This window comes from Carcharhinus amblyrhynchos, chromosome 20, assembly GCF_965287045.1.
Source record: "Carcharhinus amblyrhynchos chromosome 20, sCarAmb.v2.hapA, whole genome shotgun sequence".
NCBI lineage: Eukaryota > Metazoa > Chordata > Chondrichthyes > Carcharhiniformes > Carcharhinidae > Carcharhinus > Carcharhinus amblyrhynchos.
In genome coordinates, this window is record NC_137343.1 from 2271845 (window position 1) to 2293184 (window position 21340).

Consider the following 21340-nt stretch of genomic DNA (forward strand, 5'->3'; position numbering starts at 1 on the left):
ATAAAATAATGTTAAAGTTAAATCATTAAAAGAACACATTTAAGAAAATGTAGCAGTGCTCGAGTGGCCAGTTCCCCGACCTGTCAGAGAATCCCTACAGTGCAGGAGGAGGTCATTCGGCCCATTGAGTCAGCACTGGCAACAATCCCACCCAGGTCCTATCCCCATCACCCCACATATTTATCCTACTAATCCCCGGTCACTAAGGGGCAATTTAGCATGATCAATCAATCTAACCCACGTATCTTTAGACTTTGGAAGAAAACTGGAGCATCTGGAGGAAACCCACGCAGACACAGGTAGACCACGCAAACTCCACACAGTGACCTGAGGCTGGAATTGAAACCTGGTCCCTGGCACTGTGAGGCAGCAGTGCTAACCACGATGCTACCCAAAGGGAGCATGTTGTAGCAGCGCAAGGTAGTAGCTAATTTGTCTGCAGCAAGGCCCACAAACAGCAATGAAATACTCCTTTGTCAGTCTTCCATCTCATAAGACGATGGTTTGTGCCTTGGCAGTTAATTCTGTGTTAAATATTGTGTAGCATAGCTCAGACATCCCACTCTGGCTTGGCAGTCTTGGCCACATTCTCTGTGGACAGTGGGGTGAAAAGGTACACGATTCACTGGTCTTCATTTTCTCTGAGCCCACTTCTCAACTCACTGAGCTTTTAATTTCTGTTCTCTTCCAGTTGGTCAGCCTCACGAGGTCACACCCATCAGTGGCAATATCAATCATCTTCATATTTCACTTGCCTTTGCCCTTGTAGCAGAAGTCTGGACACCCGGGGGTCATGATCCTATGGCCAGTTCCCTTACAGTATATCTTTAGAAAAATGGCTATCACCCATTTAAAGAACATAACTGAGCCAGCACAGACATTGTTAAGCAATAGGTATATGCCAATGGAATGAATACATTCTGGAACTCTGGGATTGTAACTTTGTCCTGCCAAGGGATGCTGAGGCGATGTCTGATATTTAACATGGTAAAGGTGGGAACTGTTGAGCCTTTTCTGCTGTTTGGCATATGTTGTCCATGTCTTACCCCTGTGGAGAAAAGCACTGAGGATGCAGGCTTGCTAGTTGGCTGTTTGGTGTTCTCAGTTGCAGCTTTTGTGATGAATGTGTTATTTCAGCATCAAGTGACAGATTGCTGGTGATTGTGGAGCCTCAATATAAGGACATAAGAAATAGGAGCAGGAGTAGGCCATCTAGCCCTTTGAGCCTGCCCCACCATTCAATAAGATCATGGCTGATCTGAAGTGGATCAGTTCCACTTTTCCGCTCTCTCCCCATAACCCTTAATTCCCTTGTCTATCAAAAACCTATCTACCCGTGACTTAAATGTATTTAGCGAGGTAGCCTCCACCACTTCAACGGGCAGAGAATTCCAGAGATTCACCACCCTTCGAGTGAAGAAGTTCCTCAACTCCGATCTAAACTGCCCTCCCTCCTTATCTTGAGGCTGTGCCCTCTAGTCCTGCTATCCTAAGCAGGAAGAATCTCTCTACCTCTACCCTATCCACCCCCTTCATTATCTTATATGTCTCTATAAGATCCCCCCTCATCCTTCTAAACTCCGAGTACAGACCCAGTCTATTTAGTCTCTCTTCATAGTCCAACCCCTTCATCTCCAGTATCAGCCTAGTGAACCTCCTCTGCACTCCCTCCAAGGTCAATCTAGCCTTCCGCAAGTGCAGTGACCGAAACTGCACACACTACTCCAGCTGCGGCCTCACCAGTGCCCTGTACAGTTGCAACAAGACCTACCTGCTTTTATATTCTATCCCCCTCGCTATAAAGGCCAACATTCCATTCGCCTTCTTGATCACCTGCTGCACCTGCAGACTGGGTTTTTGCAACTCGTGCACAAGGACCCCCAGGTCCCTCTGCACTGTAGCATGTTGCTGCTTTTCACCTTTTAAATAATAATCCCTCCTACTATTGTTTCTGCCAAAGTGGATAACCTCATACTTGCCAACATTATACTCCATCTGCCAGGTCCTCGCCCACCTGCTCAGCTTATCCAGATCCCTCTGCAGACTTTCCACACCCTCCACGCAATTTGCTTTTCCACTCATCTTCGTGTCATATGTGAATCTAGAAACACCCCCAGCATCACATTGTCAATGCTGATAATTAGCATCCTGTTTACTGACGACAGCTCAGCCTTCAACACTGTTATAGCCACGAACCTCAACTCCAAAGTCCGTGGCCTAGACCTCGGCACCTCCCTCTGCAACTGAATCCTGAACTTCCTAACGCACAGACCACAATCAGTAAGGATCGGCAACAACACCTCCTCCACGATCATCCTCAACACCGGTGCTCTACAAGGCTGTGTTCTCAGCCCCCTACTATACTCCTTATACACCTATGACTATGTGGCCAAATTCCTCTCCAACTCAATTTTCAAGTTTGCTGATGACACCACCGTAGTGAGTCGGATCTCAAACAATGACGAGACAGAGAACAGGAATGAGATAGATAATCTGGTGAGGCAACAATAATCTCTCCCTCAACATCAACAAAACGGAGATTATCACCGAATTCAGGAAGCAAAAGCCCCTGTCTACATCAATGGGGCTGAAATAGAAAAGGGTCAAGAGCCTCAAGTTTTTAGGTGTCCAGATCATCAACAACCTGTCCTGGTTTCCCCCATGCCGACATTATAGAACATAGAACATTACAGTGCAGAACAGGCCCTTCGGCCCACGATGTTGCACCGACCAGTTAAAAACAAAAATGACCCACTAATCTAAACCAATCCCTTTTCGTCCATAAACCTATCCACGGATCTCTTAAACGCCCCCAAACTAGGCGCATTTACAACTGCAGCAGGCAGGGCATTCCAATCCCTCACCACCCTCTGGGTAAAGAACCTACCCCTGACATCCATCCTATAACTACCCCCCCTTAATTTAAAGCCATGCCCCCTCGTGCTAGCTTTCTCCATCCGAGGAAAAAGGCTATCACTATCCACCCTATCTAAACCTCTAATCATCTTATATGTTTCAATAAGATCCCCTCTTAGCCGCCTTATTTCTAGCGAAATCAACCCCAAATCCCTCAGTCTCTCCTCAAAGGACCTCCCCTCCATACCAGGCAACATCCTGGTAAACCTCCTCTGCACCCTCTCCAAAGCCTCCACATCCTTCCTGTAATGTGGGGACCAGAACTGCACACAGTACTCCAAGTGCGGCTGCACCAGAGTTGTGTACAGTTGCAACATGACGCTGCGACTCCTAAATTCAATCCCCCTACCAATAAACGTCAAAATAAATATATATATATATTATATATATATATATACACATTATAGTTAAGAAAGCCCAGCAACGCCTCTACTTTCTCAGACTCAGGAAATTTGGCATGTCCACTACAACTCTCACCAACTTTTACAGATGCGCCATAGAAAGCATTCTTTCTGGTTGTACCACAGCTTGGTATGGCTCCTGCTCTGTCCAAGACTGCACGGAACTACGAACAGTTGTGAATGTAGCCCAATCCATCATGTAAACCAGCCTCCCATCCACTGACTCTGTCTACACTTCGCACTGCCTCGGCAAAGCAGCCAGCATAATTAAGGACCCCAGGCACCCGGACATTCTCTCTTCCACCTTCTTCTGTTGGGGAAAAGATACAAAAGTCTAAGGTCACCTTTCATCCGACTCAAGAACAGCTCCTTCTCTGCTGCTGTCAGACTTTTGAATGGATCTACCTTGCAGTAAGTTGATCTTTCTCTACACCCTAGCTAAGACTGTAACACTACATTCTACACTCTCTCCTTTCCTTCTCTATGAATAGCATGCTTTGTCTGTCTAGCTCGCAAGAAACAATACTTTTCACTGTATAGTAATACATGTGACAATAAATCAAAAGCAACATCCTGGAGCCTGACATTTTGCTGATGGTCAAACCAAGCTCTTCACAGGAGTGAGACATTTGTCCATTTGCCACTGTAGCTGTTCCTCAGTATGACATGTGAGTGCAGCATCATCAGTGTAGAGCAACTCTCTGATGAAGACTTGGGACACCGTTGTCTTGGATTTCAGGTGAGCAAGGCTGAACAGCTTTCTGCCAGTTCTGGTAAGTAAGGAAACGCCTGCTGTAGATGGTCTGGAGACACATGACAGCAGCAAAGAACAGAAGATGCCAAAGACTATCAGTGTCTGAACACAATCCTGTTTGAACCAACTGCAGATCTCACAGTATTCCCAAGTTGCCCTCTCAAAGCTGTCTTTAGCCATCCTGTTGTGATGAAAAGAGGACATTGCACTGAGCAGCTTCAGGGGCCAATCAGGTTTCTCCAGCAGCTTGAGTTGCCTGCCTCAGCTCACACGGTGGAATAGTGTTGTAGGTAAAGATACCTCTGAGACTGAGACTAATTGTGAGTTAAAGCACAGCAGTTTATTTAAAAGCTTTTGGGAGATACACCTGGCACCTAACAGCGGTCCCCCAGGCGTCTCTCCGAACACAAGTTAAGAGCACATATTGATACCCCCCCAGTTACGTACACATCTTCTCATTCTCAGCAGGTTCCCAGGCTGTGGGTTGTCCTCCATCATGGGAACACGCCTGCCTCGGCATTTCTTCATGGTTATCTCAAGGCTGCGATTGACGTGTGAGATTAGCCCTTAGCTAACATACAGGCCGACAAGACAAGTTAAACTTAACGGGCCGGTATAACAATCTGTGCTCATAAGTTGTATAACATATGTATATGTATAATATGTTAGTAGAACATAGAACATAACAGCGCAGAACAGGCCCTTCAGCCCACGATGTTGCGCCGACCAGTTAAAAAGCAATGACCCTCTAACCTAAACCAATCCCTTTCCATCCATAAACCTATCCACGGATCTCTTAAACGCCCCCAAACTAGGCGCATTTACAACTGCAGCAGGCAGGGCATTCCAATCCCTCACCACCCTCTGGGTAAAGAACCTACCTCTGACATCTGTCCTATAACTACCACCCCTTAATTTAAAGCTATGCCCCCACGTGCTAGCTTTCTCCATCCGAGGAAAAAGGCTATCACTGTCCACCCTATCTAAACCTCTAATCATCTTATATGTTTCAATAAGGTCCCCTCGCAGCCACCTTCTTTCTAACGAAAACAACCTCAAATCCCTCAGTCTCTCCTCAAAGGACCTCCCCTCCATACCAGGCAACATCCTGGTAAACCTCCTCTGCACCCTCTCCAAAGCCTCCACATCCTTCCTATAATGTGGGGACCAGAACTGCACACAATATTCCAAGTGCGGCCGCACCAGAGTTTTGTACAGTTGCAACATGACGCTGCGGCTCCTAAATTCAATCCCCCTACCAATAAACGCCAAGACACCGTATGCCTTCCTAACAACCTTATCTACTTGATTCCCAACTTTCAGGGATCTATGTACACATACACCTAGATCCTTCTGTTCATCCACACTATTCAGAGTCCTACCATTAGCCCTATACTCTACACATCTGTTATTCCTGCCAAAGTGAATTACCTCACACTTCTCCGCATTAAACTCCATCCGCCACCTCTCGGCCCAGCTCTGCAACTTGTCCAAGTCTCCCTGTAAACTATGACACCCTTCCTCACTATCTACTACACCTCCGACTTTGGTGTCATCAGCAAATTTACTAATCCACCCAACTGTACCCTCATCCAGATCATTTATAAAAATTACAAACAGCAGTGGCCCCAAAACAGATCGCTGAGGCACACCACTTGTAACTGAACTCCATGACGAATATTTACCATCAACCACTACCCTCTGTCTCCTATCTGCTAGCCAATTCCTGATCCAATTACCTAAATCACCCTCAATCCCATACATCTGCATTTTCTGCAGAAGCCTTCCATGGTGAACATGACACATAAGCATTATGTAGGACATACAGGCTTCACTATATTAGTCAAAAGTCCACAAAATTAAAGACACAACACAGCTACAAGCTGGGTCAACTACATTTCTAAGCGGGCTTGTCATAAAGTTGTGTACAATAGCAAGAGCAGCTGCCGTCTCCTTGTCTGGGTCACCTGAAACTTGTGTACAACAATAAGGGCAGCTACAGTCTGGGCACACAAAAACAAAGTTACATTTATCTGAAATATACGAAAACAGTCTGCATCTAGGCTACTAGATATTTTTCTCATTCTTTCAAGTGTTACAAAGTTCATTAACTCATTCCCGACTGCAAATAGCTTCATGAGAGTGAAGGTTGTTTATTTTTGTCACATGTATTAACATACAGTGAAAAGTATTGTTTCTTGCACACTATACAAACATATCGTTCATAGAGAAGGAAAGGAGTGAATGCAGAATGTAGTGTTACAGAACATAAGAACATAAGAAATAGGAGCAGGAGTAAGCCATCTAGCCCTTTGAGCCTGCCCCGCCATTCAATAAGATCATGGCTGATCCGAAGTGGATCAGTTCCACTTTCCCACTTTCTCCCCATCACCCTTAATTCCTTTGTCTATCAGAAATCTATCCACAATCATAGCTAGGGTGTAGAGAAAGATCAACTTAATGCAAGATAATTGCATTCAAAAGTCTGACAGCAGCAGAGAAGAAAATGTTTTCGAGTCGGTTCATACGTGACCTCAGACTTCTGTATCTTTTTCCCAATGGAAGAAGGTGGAAGAGAGAATGTCCAAAGTGCATGGGGTCCTTAATTATGCTGGCTGCTTTACCGAGGCAGTGGGAAGTGTAGACAGAGTCAATGGACGGGAGGTTGGTTTGTGTGATGGATTGGGCTACATTCACGATCTTTTGTAGTTCCTTACGGTCTTGGGCAGGTCAGGAGCCATACCAAGCTGTGATACAACCAGAAAGAATGTTTTCTAAGATGCATCTGTAAAAGTTGGACAGAGTCATTGTTGACATGCCAAATTTCCATAGTTTTCTGAGAAAGTTGGGAGGGGCGGGTTGTTGGTGATCTGGACACATAAAAACTTGAAGTTCTTGACCCCTTCTATTTTGTCCTCATTGCTATAGACAGGGGCATGTTCTCCTTTACGCTTCCTGGAATCGATGACTATCTCCTTCGTTGTGTTGACATTGAGAGAGATTATTGTCATTTCAACAGTTCACCAGATTCTCTGTCTTGTCATTGTTTGAGATCAGACTCACTATGGTGGTGCAGTCAGCAAACTTGCTGTAGTGGAGTAGAGGGAGTTTTTAAAACTATAACTGGCTGTACTACACAAACTTTTCAAATATATTGTTCTTGGATGTTGCCAACAACATCCCAGATTTGTATTCAATGTTCATTTGACACCACAACTCCACAGGGGCCAGAACAATTAGGTTTGACAAAAAACCCTTTATGTTTCATATCAGAATTGTTGAAATCAGCATCACAGCTTGAAATCTTGTCCCACTGAGCGAATAACATTGTGAAATATCCTGTTTTTCAACACTGACATCCTTCATCAAGGATTTCATAATTCAAACATTTATTTCAATACGTTTTTACATTTGTTCAAAATGACAATTTGCTGGATATTTAACAAGGTCCTTGAAGATTAACAAAATTACAATGGCAACATTAAATTATCTCAATGGATCCAGCTTGTAATGATTTGTCCGTGACTGGGATTAACTGATACCAAAAACAGATTGTGTCTCATTCCTGTTCACATACCAAATACTTTACACTTGATTCAGATATTTCAATAGCACTAACAGAAATATTCCAGACTGGAAAAAACATTAGCGTTCAATCCCTGATACAACCAGACTCCAGCAAAGAGGGGCCAGGTGGAGATGCCTCACCAACCTGCAAGAGGGCGGCAAAATCAGAAATAAGCTCATCTCCCAAGAGCTGGACAAAAAGAGGGTTGGCGGGTGAGGGATTGCACCTGCAAAGCTCCCTCAATGCAGCAACACAAGATACGTAACACCCAAAAAACCGAAGGAGACTGAATGCTCCGAAACTCCACACACAAACATTAGCAGATGGTTGAGGGAAGATACATTGAGGATGCAAGCTTGAATCACCAAAAGCATTTCTTCTGCCAATGATTGTGAATCAACCAAAGGTTCACAGAGGTGCCTCAGGGAGCAGGACCTCAGCTCCTTGACAGAGCAGGAAGAAACCTCACACAGCTTGGAATTTGCTAATGCAAAGTGCAGACACTCACTGTCTCCTGCTGTTGTTGCTGAACCTCTAATAACTGAGAGGTGAAACCATCCCCAAATCCCACAGCTTCCACCAGTTCTGGCTTTCTATCACACATTGGGCAGAGCTCATTGCGAACTGGAGACGATCGCATCCAAATGATGAGATTCCAGCGTTCCCCTGAAGAGATGGGTAGGGCTCCATGGCAGTGTTGGCCTCGATGGAGCAAACCATAACTCATTTTGTGCTCAATCTCTACACATTCGCTCTCACTTATTGGAACCTGAGACCACAAAGTGCAGACACACAATAAATTAATGTTTATATAACAGCATAATTGCTTTATTTACTTGTTCCTGGGACATGGCAAGGCCCAATATTTATTGCCCATCCCTAATTGCCCTTGAGAAGGTGGTGATGAGCTGCCTCCTTGAACCGCTGCTGTCCCTGTGGTGTAGGTGCACCCACAGTGCTGTTAGGGAGGGAATTCCAGGATTTTGACCCAGTGACAGTGAAGGAACAGCGATTTATTTCCAAGTCAGGATGGTGAGTGGCTCGGAGGAGAACCTGCAGGTGGTGGTGCTCCCAAGTATCTGCTGATCAGATAGTACACATGGCCGTCACTGTGTGTTGGTGGTGGAGGGAGGGAATATTTGTGGACGGGGTGCCAATCAAGTGGGCTGCTTTGGCCTGGTTGGTGTCGAGCTTCTTGAGCGTTGTTGGAGATGTACTCAGCCAGGCATAAGAAATAAGAACAGGAGTAGGCTAGTTGGCTCGTAGAGCAGGCTCTGTCAGTCAGTAAGATCATGGATGATCTGATGATGGCCTTAACTCCACTTTCCTGCCTGTTCCCATAACCCTCAATTCTCTCATCAAAAATCCATCTAACTCTCTTAGAATATATTTAATGACCCAGCCTCCACTGCTGTCTGTGGAAAACAGTTCCAAACACTAACTGCCCTGATGGAAAAAATTCCTCATCTCCATCTTAAGTGGGAGTTATAGAGCAATACAACAGGCCCCTTTAGCCCAACCTCTGGCCCTTCATGCTGTCCTCTCAGCTAGTCCCAATTGCCCGCGTTTGGCTCATATCCCTCTAATCCTTTCCCATCCGTGTACTTATCCAAAATAAGCTGTGTACTCTCATTCTAGATTCCCCCACAAGAGGAAACACCCTCACAGCATCTACCCTGTCAAGCCCCCTCAATATCTTACATGTCTGAATAAGATTAATTCATTCTTCCCTTACAATGAGTATGAGCCAAACATTACTGCCATGTAGGCAAGCAGACAGAATTCCATCACAATCCTAACTAGTGCCTTGTCAACGGTGGACAGACTTTGGGCAATCAGGAGGTGAATTACTCGCCACAGATTTCAAGCCTTTGACCTGCTTTTGCAGCCACAATTTTGCATGGCTGGATGCAGCTCAGTTTCTGGTCAGTGATAATCCCCAGGATATTGACAGTGGGGAATTCAGTGATGGTAACGTCATTCAGTACCGAGGGCAGATGGTGAGGTTCTCTCTTGTTGGAAACGGTCATTGCCTGACACTTGTGTGGTACGAAATGTTACCTGCCATTTGTCAGCCCGAGCCTGGATATTGTCCAGGTCTTGCTGCGTTTGGACATGGACTGCTTCAGTATCTGAGGTGTCGTGAATGGTGATGAACATCTGTAATCATCATTGAGCATCCCGACTTCTGACTTTATGATGGAGGGAAGGCATTGATGGTGATTGTTGGGCCTAGGATATTACCCTGAGAGATGTCCTGGAGCTGAGATTCTTGACCCTCCAACCACCACAACCACTTTCCTCAGTTTTATGTTTTCCTCTTCAAAAACCACACTTAATAAAGACAAGGTGGTAAAGGACACAAGGATTTAATTCCCTCCTGACCCTATCCATAAAAATCACTTAACATTTTCACCGCTCCCTCAGCACTGACCCTCTGACAGTGCGCCACTCCCTCAGCACTGGCCCTCAGCATAATGTTGGGAGTTTCAGCCTGATTGAATCTCTGAAATGTGTTTGCTCCATAACGTTCCGACTCAGACGCCAGATGTACCCACTGAGTACGGCTGAGACCTGAATGGTCAGGGACAGTCACTGGAGGGGGAAGGAAACTGAGGAACATGGGGTGGAACGTGAGGGAGTGAGTGACAAAACCCTATGAGAACTTACAGTTTTTCTACAGTACCTGTCTCATGTCACCAAAGTAGAGATTCCCTTCACTAAACGTCTTCCCGAGTGACACATTTAGAGTGACTTCTGCGTTGTCGTAATGGAAACTCAATTCCTTGTCCTGGTTTACAGCGTATTTCACGATAAATGCTTTGTGACTGTCCATCTTCAAACCTCCACAATCTGGGTAAAGAATTGATGTGATTGGCTGAAGATAATCCTCACGCAGTGAAGTAATAAAAGTTTCATCAAATCCAAGTTCATTTAAAAGGACCTTGATCAGATGATGAAAATGTTTTAATCTGTGCCCTTCACAGTCAACATATTCAACAAACAGGGATTAATTACAGAGATTAAAAACCAAAACCTCTGAAACAGACAGAATTATAAAATAAACCAAGCAGTATTTTCCCCCAGTGTCAATTCATTCAAGCCCTATGTTCTGTGGGATATGTCACATCCAGCCAATCTCTAACCCCATTACACAGAAGGAGCCAAAATCAAGCGTTAGGGGGAGGTGAGAGAACATGGGGAGGAAGCACGTGTGGAACATAGACACTCGCATGGAGTCGATTCTGTGCTGTAAATTTCCCATTGTTCTTGCCTACTGCTGAAGAGGGAGTAAAGGGTGAAGAATAATGGAGTTAGTGATTTGAGCGCTGGTTACCTCACCAGTAATTTAAAAGATTGCAAGTTCATAAGATACAGGAACAGAATTAGACCATTCGGCCCATCGATACTGCTCCACCATTCGATCATGGTTGATATGCTCCTCATCCCCATTTTCCTGCCTTCTCCCCATAACTCTTCAACCCATTCCCAATTAAAAATGTCTAACTCCTCCTTAAATTTACTCACTGTCCCAGGATCCACCGCACTTTGGGATAGCGAATTCTACAGATTCACAACCCTTTGGGAGAAGTAGTTTCTCCTCAACTCTGTTTTAAATTTGCTGCCCCTTATCTTCAGACTATGACCTCTCGAATGGCTCACGAGGAAGCATTCACTCTACGTCTACTTCATCCGTACCTTTTATCATCTCATATACCTCAATTTGATTTCCCCTCTTTCTTCTAAATTCTAGAGAGCAGAGTCTTAAGCTGTTCAATCTCTCTATATATGACAAACCCCTCACCTCTGGAATCAATCTAGTGAACCTCCTCTGAACTGTCTCCAATGCCACTACATCTTTCTCTACTCCACCACCCGGCCCCACCCCCGTTCCCCCCCTCTCTCCCTTTCTTACATGATTTTAACCAGTTGTGTTGGCTGGAGAGCATCCATTGAAATACAGAGCAGTTTCTGAGCTGCGAGGTAGCAAGTTGACGATCAGAAAGCTGCTGTTCATTGCTGTGGTGTAATGGAGGTGTGTGACCAGTGAATAATGATGCCAGTTATTAACTGACCAGCTAGGTGCATCTTCAAATCTTACCCCATAGTTATTCATGGTGTTGGGTCTGCCCTTTGGCATGTTGGACTGTTCAAAATTCTCAAGCTCTCCAACCAACTGGTTGCAGAATTCTTCAGTGAATACTGGGATTGAATAAACCCGCTCAGCTATAAGAAAATTTTAGAAACAGGAAAACAGTCCATAAATTTTCTTTTTCTAAACATTTTAGACACATTAAGGTTAGTTAATTAGTACACAACTTAAATATAATTAAGCAGATAAATAATAAAAGGAGGCCATTCAGCCCCTCAAACCTGTTCGATCATCCAGTTAGATCATGGCTGATGTATTTTAACCCTATTTACCCACCTTGGTTCTGTAACTCTGAATATCCTTGGCTAACACAAAGAACTTTCAAGCTTTACTTTGAGATTTTCAACTGGCTCCCCAACCCCAAATGCCTTTTACAGAAAGAGATGTTCGGGTTCTCGGGGCAGGGGGTAATCCTGGCAGCATACTATCAGGAACTGATTTGTGCAGTCAGGAATACTTGGTGAGTACCAGGCTCCACTTCCAGTTGGTGCTGCCCTCAGTACTGGGAATTTTATTAAACTTATGACTGCTTCACAAAACCTTCCACTGGTTCTGATGAAGCACAGAACCATGCAGAGTTGAATAACGGTGGTTTGCAACTTTGTAAAAACTGGCCTCAAATCCAGTTCTCAGAAACTATTTACTTTGCACCGAGTTTAACGCCAACATTTTCAGGAACACTTAAGAACAGGCCACTGGGCCCAAGGCTGTTCCACCAATCAATTAACAAATCTGCAACTTAACTTCACTTCCCTGCCTTTGCCCATATCCTTGTGTACATTTGGCTAACAAAAACTTGTAAATCACAGATTTTAAAATGATCTAGCATAAGTTGATATTTGCAGAAGAGAGCTCCAAATTTCCAGCACCCTTTGTTGAAAGGTTTCCTAATTTCACTCCTGGTGTCCGACTTCAGCTTTTGTTTGGCAATATCTCCAAGTCCTGGACTCTCCAATCAGCAGAACGTGTCAATCGACAGCATCAGTCCTCCTTAACATTTTAAAAAATCTGGTCAGATCACCTCTCAAACCTTTTAATTCCTAAGGTATGGTGTACAGAATTGCACATAGTACCTTAGGTGTAGCCTAACCAGGGTTTTGTACAACTAAAAATGACTTCCATCTCTTTGTATTCTAGTCCTCTCAGTTTAGTTTCCAATGGATCTTTGCTCTGATTGCCCACTTTTCCCTCATTGTTTATTAAAAGAATATAAGGGTTTCCATGATTCTAGACTGTCTCAAACTTTTACAGATGCACAATAGAAAGCACTTTTTCCAGTGTATTACAGTTTCACAGGGCTCCTGCTCTGTCCAAGACTGCAAGAATCTACAAAAGGTTGCGAACGAAGCCCAGTCATCATGCAAACCAGCCTCTCATCCAGTGACCCTGTCTACACTTCCCGCTGCCTTGGAAAAGCAGCCAGCATAATTAAGGACCCCATGCATCCGGACTTTCTCTCTTCCACCTTCTTCTGTCAGGAAAAAGGTACAAAAGTCTGAGATCACATACCAACCGACTCAAGGACAGCTTCTTCCCTGCTGCTGTCAGACTTTTGAATGGACTTACTTCACATTAAATTGACCTTTCTCTACACCCTAGCTACGACTGTAACACTACATTCTTCACCCTCTCCTTTCCTGCTCCCCTATGCACTCTATAAACAGTATGCTTTGTCTGTGTAGCGTGCAAGAAACAATATTTTTCATTGTATCCCAATACATGTGACAATAATAAATCAAAGCTGCAAGTTACCACAAGCTGACAGCATAGAAACAGACCAATCGGCCCAAGAGGACCAGGCTGGAATAAAAACAGAAAATGCAGGAATGACAGATCTGGCAACGTGTCGCTGTGGAGTGAGAAACAGTCAATATTTTCACACAGTCACAACAAAGTCACACTCAACTATTGAGTTTAAATATCCTAAAAGTTACAGCACAGCCAGAATGTGGATGCTGATCTATTGGGACTGATTTGGTTTCCCCCTCTAGGTACAGTGACTCTGTACAGAAATATTTCACATTCCTGTCTGACAAATATTGGTCTATTTTTGTATCTTTATTTCTTGCTGTTGAAACACATACCTGGTAACGAATGAATATGGTTCAGCAGCCCTTCAAAATCTGCATCCTCACTTCTGCAGTAGGTGACAATGTCGCAGAATTCTGGAGCAAGGAAGGATTCCTGGAAATAAATTAAGCACAGCATTGCTTTTCGCACTGCGCAATGTACAAACATACAGAGGAGATGTCAGGGGTAAGTTTTTCACTCAGAGGGTGGTGAGTGAGTGGAATCGGCTGCCATCGGTGGTGGTAGAGGTGAACTCGCTGAGGTCTTTTAAGAGACTTCTGGATGAGTACATGAGATTTAATGGGATTGAGGGTTATAGATAGGCCTGGTAGGTATGGGTATGATCGGTGCATCTTGTGGGCCGAAGGGCCTGTTTGTGCTGTGGTGTTCTATGTTCTTTAATATCAGAGTGATCACAGCGTCACCCTCTCCCCATGAGCACCAGAGTTATGTGGTTACTGACAGAAAACAGCCCATCAACTTCCCCACCACAACACTGGTAACAAAGACAGACTTGATTTCAGTTGTGCCTTTTTACAACCTCAGGACAATCCCACAGCACTTCAAAGCTCATGAAGTACTTATTGAATTGTAATTACTGTTGTAACTTAGGAAACACAACAGCCAATTTGTACACAGCAAACCCCCACCATCAGCAATCTGATAACGGTGAAATAATCTGCTTTTGTGATGTTGACCGAGGGATACATTTTACTGGGACAGTGGAGAGAGCTCTCATGTTCTTCTTCAAAATACTAAGTGTGGATCTGCTACGTCTGCCAGAGGCAGCCAGGGTCTCATCTGAAAAACACTACCTCTGACAATGCAGCACTCCCTCAGTATTGCCTAGGAAAGGAAGTCTGGATTCTGAGTGTCTGGAATGAGGTTTGGGAACAAATGGCTTTATAACTCAAAAGCCAGAATGTCATCAGCTGAACCTGAGGAGGCCTGAACCAATTCTTTTTAAAAAAAGTAAAATAAACCTAGTAGTTGCCGCACCAAAAGATAGGAAATATGAAGTATAGGCCTTTCGCCTCTCAGGCCTGTTCTGTGAGGTCATGGGTGATCTGACCTGGCCTTAACTCCACCCTGCTGCATGCCCCCCTCAGCCCCATAACCCTTGCCTCAAATTCCTCCTACTATTTTCTTAATAACGGATACCAACATTTTCCCCAATGACAGACTTAGGCTAACTGGCCTACAGTTCACTAACTTTCACTCCTTCCTTTCTTGAATAATGGTATTATATTTGCATTTCCAATTTGCTAGCTTCTTTCCAGAATTAAGGAAAATTACAACCAATGCATTCACTGTCTCTGCGATCACTTCTGTAAAGATGCAGGGATACTGGTCAGCGAGTCCTGGGAGCTCTTCAGGCTTCAGTCCCATTAGCTTGCTGGATACTTTTCCTCTAGTGATGGTGATTGTTTTAAGTTCCTTATTCTTTTACCCCTGATTTTCTGCTATTATTGGGACACATTTAGTGTCTTCAAACACGAAGCAGTTTATACAAAAGGAAAAGAGATGAACTCTTTGGGCTTGCAGCCAGACTTGAGAGCGGCAATGATCCAACAAGTTTGTTTACACTCACCCCCTGCCACTGAAATTTAAAATGACAGAGAAACAAAGGTGAATTATCACAGACAGACTTTCTAAATAGAAAACCCTGCACACACTTTCAATGAATGAATCTAACAGAAACAAGAAGCCAATTAAAGCAGCCATGCTGACAGTGTGTGCAAATTGGGGAATATTAACTTCTAGTTAATGTAATACTGTGTATTATCCCAGACTCTTTGGAATATCTGAAAGGTTACTGATGAAAGGTTATTGATTTGAAACATTACTAGTGTTCCTCCTCCCACAGACACTGCCAAGGTATTTCTAGCATTTTCTGTTCTTTCTATTAAATTGCTCGCTATTCTCTTGTTCGGAATCTAATCTTTCTGTCTTTAACATTAGCCTAAAGTCTGTTAAATAATATCCACTAGTTGTAATGCCAGGTTTTTGGAACTCAGACTGGCCCTGTCACTCAGCACCATGCCGCTCTGCTTTAGAAAAATGAAGAGCAGGCGACAAACAGAAGAATAAAACTCAGGAGTTCCACTTTTAGCAGGATAACAGCATTAAAAAAAAATGGTTATTTTGGAAAATCATGACTGGAACAAAATTGGTCCACGTTGTTTAAATTCCCGGTCGGATAGTCCTATATTCCCCAGCACAGGCCCCATTCTATATTGTAAGTGGAGTTGTTCAGCTGTTTGGCGAAGATCGATTCGTACCTGTAAAACATACAGCTCAGGATTCAGTGGTCTGTAACACGATGAAATCACGCTTGTTCTCTCCAAACTATGCTGGCGGAGTGACTTTCTTCTCTGAACTTCCTCATCAATCTGAGGAATGGAACAATTGCGTGAGACTCGAAGGTTATCGAATGCTTTGCTCAGAGTTATATCGATAGACTTGACATAATGTTGTTATTGTAATCCAGCTGCAACAATCTCACAGTACAGTTCCATAACACACAAGAACATACAAAATAAGTGCAAGAGTAAACCGACTGGCCAGTTAAGCCTGCTCTGCTATGCAACATGATCACGGCTGATCTTGAGTTTCAACAGCATTTTTCCACCAATTCCCCAAAGCCCCTAAATTCCTGAGACACCAAAAATCAATCTCAGCTTCAGATATATTCAGCAATGAAGCATCCACAACCCTCTGCGATTGAGAAATCCAAAGATTCACAACTTATCACATTCCAGTCCTAACCAATTGGCCCCTTATCCTGAGACTGTTTCTCAAATGGAGGCACAATCTCTTACTGTTTAACTCATCAAACCCGTTAGCCTCCAGTAGGTTTCAATGAGCTCGTCTCTCATTCTTCCAAATTCCAGAGAATATAAACCTAATTTATTCATCATTGGACAAACCATCATCCCAAGAACCAATTTAGTGAACCTTTGCTGTACCAACTCCAATTCAAATATAATATAGCCTTTCTTAATGTAGAGACCAACACAATGCAGTGTTCTAGATGTGTTGTCACCAAAGCCTGAACAATTTAGGACGACAGCTTTATTCTTGTGCTCCAATCCCATTGCAACAAAGATCAGTTTGCAGTTTGCTTCCTAATTGCTTGCTGGAACTGCGTGTTAACTTTGTGTTCCTTGTACGAGCACACCCATGTCTCTCTAAATATCAACATTTACAAGTTTCATATCTTAACCAAAGTGGATAACTTCACACTTCCCCACATTATTCCATCCACCATCTTGTTGAACACTCTCTTCACCCGATCTGCACCTCTTCGTAGCCTGTGTCTCTTCACCACACTTCAACTTACTACTTAGCCTATTAGAAAGTCTAGGTATGTTACTCTGTCTCTTCATCTAAGTCATTAATATAGATTTTAAAGGTTGAGGTCTGATGCTTGCAGCACTCCACCAGTCACGCCTGCCAACTTGAAAATGTCCCAGTGTCCACTGCCTGCTTCCTGTCTGTCCTCTGTTCATGCTGTAACCTTCAGTTCCATAAGGCCTTATCTGTGTGGTACCTTATCAAAAATCGTTTGGAAATCAAAGCATACTACATTTTCCTCTTTAATATTCACCTGCTAGTTACATCTGCTTAACACAATTGTCAGACAGGATTTCCCTTTTGGAAAACCAAGTTGATTCTCTAACTGTACAATGTTTTTCTAAGGCAATGTCTCCAGCCTGACAGATGAGTATTTAGTGAAAGGTTTTTGTAAAATATTTGTTCATATAAATACCGTTGGCTAGGCCAACATTTATTGCAAATCCCTAACTGCCCTTGGGAAAGCGGTGATAAGCTGCTTTCTTGAACTGCTGTGTCACAGGTACACCCACAATGTCGTTAGGGAGCGAGTTCCACGATTTTGACCCAGCCACAGTGAAGAAATGGTGATATATTTTCAAGTCAGGATGGTGAGTGGCTTGGAGGGGGACTTGCAGGCGGTGCTGTTCCCATGAAACTGCTGCCCTTGTGCTTCTAGGTGCTGGAAGTCACAGGTTTGGAAGGTGCTGTTGAAAGACCCTTGGGGATTTGCTGCAGTGCATCTTGTAATGGTGCACACTGCATCAGTAAAGGGAGTGGATTGTTTGTGAATGGGGTGCCAATCAAGCAGGCTGCTTTGCCCTGGTATCGAGATTCTTGAGTGTTGTTGGAGCTGCACTCATCCAGGCAAGTAGGGAGCATTCCATCAAACTCCTGACTTGTGCCTTGTACATGGTGGTCAGGGTTTGGGGAGTTAGGCGAGTTTGTTTTCACAGAGTTCCCAGCCATTCACCTGCTCTTGCAGTGGCTAGTTCAGTTCAGTTTCTGGTCAAGTTACTGTGAAAATCCCCTAGTTGACACACTCCGGTATAGGTTTGGGGACAGCGCGGCGCTCCCTCGGCACCGACCCCCCGACAGCGCGGCGCTCCCTCAGTACTGAGTGCCTCAATTTCTCTGGAGTAAGGATTGACCCCTTGGTCCTCTGATGCAGAGTTAAGTGTCCTTCGCACAGTTGTTCTAAAATAATTCTGTGTTATTGTTGTCAGTATGAATTAATAAAAAGATATGAAGTGTAATACTGTAAATAATTGATCTTAATTTATTGGAACTGAAGGGAAGCAGCAGTCACAGTAACTCTAAGTTTGGTGGACCCCCGGGCAACAGAGGGTCACTCCCTTTACAACAATCTGAGGTCCCTATCTGTTTCAAGAAGGTGACCATCATCCCGGTACCTAAGAAAACCCAGGCATCGTGCCTTAATGACTATCATCCAGTGGCATTATGAAGTGCTTCGAAAGGTTAGTCATGGCACGAATCAATTCCAGCCTCCTGGACTACCTGGATCCACTACAGTTCACCTATCGCCGCAACAGGTCCACAGCAGACGCCATCCCCTTGGCCCTGCACTCACCCCTGGAACACGTAGATAATAAAGACACCTATGTCAGATTCCTATTTATTAACTACAGCTCAGCCTTCAACACTATTATTCCCATGAAATTCACTCCAACCTCCGTGGCCTGGGCCTCGGCACTTACCCCGCGACTGGATTCTGAACTTCCTAACTCACAGGCCACAATCAGTAAGGATCGGCAACAACACCTTCTCCACGATCATCCTCAACACCGGTGCCCCACAAGGCTGTGTTCTCAGCCCCCTACTATACTCCTTATACACCTATGACTGTGTGGCCAAATTCCCCTCCAATTCAATTTTCAAGTTCGCTGACGACACCACCATAGTGGGTCGGATCTCAAACAATGATGAGACAGAGTACAGGATGAGAGAGAATTTGGTGAACTGGTGCTGCAACAATAATCTCTCCCCCAATGTTAAGAAAACGAAGGAGATTATCATCAACTTTACGAAGTGTAAAAGAGAACATGCCCCTGTCTACATCAATGGGGACGAAGAACAAAGAGTTAAGAGCTTCCAGCTTTTAGGTGCTCAGATCACCAACAACCTGCCCTGTTTCACCGCATGCTGACACTATAGTTAAGAAAAGCCCACCAATGCCTCTACTTTCTCAGAAGGCTAAGGAAATTTGGCATGTCAGCTGTAACTCTCACCAACATTTACACATAGAAAGCATTTTTCCTGATTGTATAGCTCCTGCTCTGCCCAAGACGCCAAGGAACTACAAAAGGTTGTGAATGTAGCCCAATCCATCACGCAAACCAGCCTCCTGTCCATTGACTCTGTCTGCACTTCCCACTGCCTCAGTAAAGCAGCCAGATTAATTAAGAATCCCACGCATCACAGACATTCTCTCTTCCACCTTCTTCCGTCGGAAAAAGATACAAAAGTTTGAGGTCATGCACCAACTGACTCAGGAACAGCTTCTTCCCTGCTGCTGTCAGATTTTTGAATGGGCCTACCTCGCATTAAGTTGATCTTTCGCTACACCCGAGCTATGACTGTAACTCTACATTCTGCACTCTCTCCTTTCCTTCCCTATGAATGATATATTTTGTCTGCACAGTGTGCAAGAAACAATACATTTCACTGTATGTTAATACGTGACGATAATAAATCAAATAAGCTCAGGGTCTGAATATTTGAGCATGACAGTGTGATATTGTGCGGCACGCATAGCTGGGCCATTTCAGGTTTTACCTTAGCTCGAACCTTTTGGAACTGTTCTTCAGTCTTGCATCCTTTGCTTCTTAAAATCTGAAACATCAGCAAAAGCTCAAAGTCAGTGAAAGAAATCCAAATACATTGAACCCAATTTTTAAAATGCTGCAGAGTATTATTAAAAACCAAAGGCCCAACAACAGCAGTGTTGTTGAGGGAAGGTATTGGACCGGTCAAGGTCCTAAATGTGTATAAAAACAGTAGCTTCATCTCTTAAGAGTGAGAATGTGTATCTGCCACCATCATTTTTTATGCTTTTCCTATCTCACTAACCTCCTCCAGCCTGAAAGCACTCTGAAATATTGATCATGCTCCTGTGAAATGTCTTGCAACTCGATTATGTTAAGGGTGCTATATAATTACCAGTTGTTGCTGTTGAGCAACAAATTAATCTTGAATTTCACCATCACTGCCAGAAGCCCAACCTGGCACCAGGACAGCAAAGACAGAAGCAGGTACCAGACTGTTAAGTCCAAGCAGCCACTTCACATCAAGGTGAGAGTCAGTCAACATAACAGATCCCCTACGGCCAATATAGTAAAATCCCCATCGTGCAGCAGGAGGCCATTCAGCCCATCGAGCCTGCATCAACCACAATCTCACCCAAACCCTATTCCCGTAACCCCACACATCTACCTTGCTAATCCTGACACTGAGGGGCAATTTAACACGACCAATCAAGCTAACCGGCACGCCTTTCAGACTGTGGAAGGAAACCAGAGCACCCGGAGTAAACCCACGCAGACACGGGGAAAACATGCAAACTCCACACAGACAGTGACGCGAGGCCAGGAATTGAACTGAGGTCCCTGGGGCTGTGAGGCAGCAGTGCTAACCCACTGTGCCAGCTATATATTTATTTCCCAGTTAACATAACTAAATCAGGAAGCTGCTGCCAGTCACACTGTGTCTATGGGATCTTCTTGTGTAAGTTGACTGTGGTTTTTCTCACATTTACAACACAACGTTTCCAAAATACTTCACTGTGAAGCTTCAGGAAACAATAAACGCCCCTATGCGGCCATTCAGCCCATCAGCATCATACTAGCCCTCCCTGAATCAATCGACACTCGCTTCGGTTTTATTTGGATAAATGTGGAAGTTTTCTCACAGACTCCAGTTCTGGTTCAGTGGAGCGGACATGGAGCCCGAAATCCTCCAGGAAGATGTTGTCGGTGTAGAAGCAGCTGCAGGAATAGAAAGGCCCCGGGGAGGCGGCGGGAGCCGCGGGCCGAGGCCCCGGGGAGGCGGCGGGAGCCGCGGGCCGAGGCCCCGGGTTTGGCTTCCCGGTCGCCGCGTCCATCCCGTTCCTCCGCTCCCCGCCC

General features: G+C 44.4%; 1 protein-coding gene across 1 annotated transcript; it reads right to left on the reverse strand.

Moving 5' to 3' along the window:
- Positions 1–6214: 6214 nt before the first annotated feature.
- ogfod2 (2-oxoglutarate and iron-dependent oxygenase domain containing 2) lies at positions 6215–21331 on the reverse strand. The gene is made up of 7 exons (XM_080207964.1): positions 21127–21331; positions 19995–20051; positions 16145–16255; positions 13877–13976; positions 11742–11866; positions 10326–10583; positions 6215–8408 (listed from the first exon to the last, which is right to left on the reverse strand). The coding sequence occupies exons 1-7, from the start codon at positions 21316–21318 to the stop codon at positions 8124–8126; spliced, it is 1128 nt and encodes a 375-aa protein (XP_080064090.1). The 5' UTR covers positions 21319–21331; the 3' UTR covers positions 6215–8123.
- Between the last annotated feature and the right edge of the window lie 9 nt (positions 21332–21340).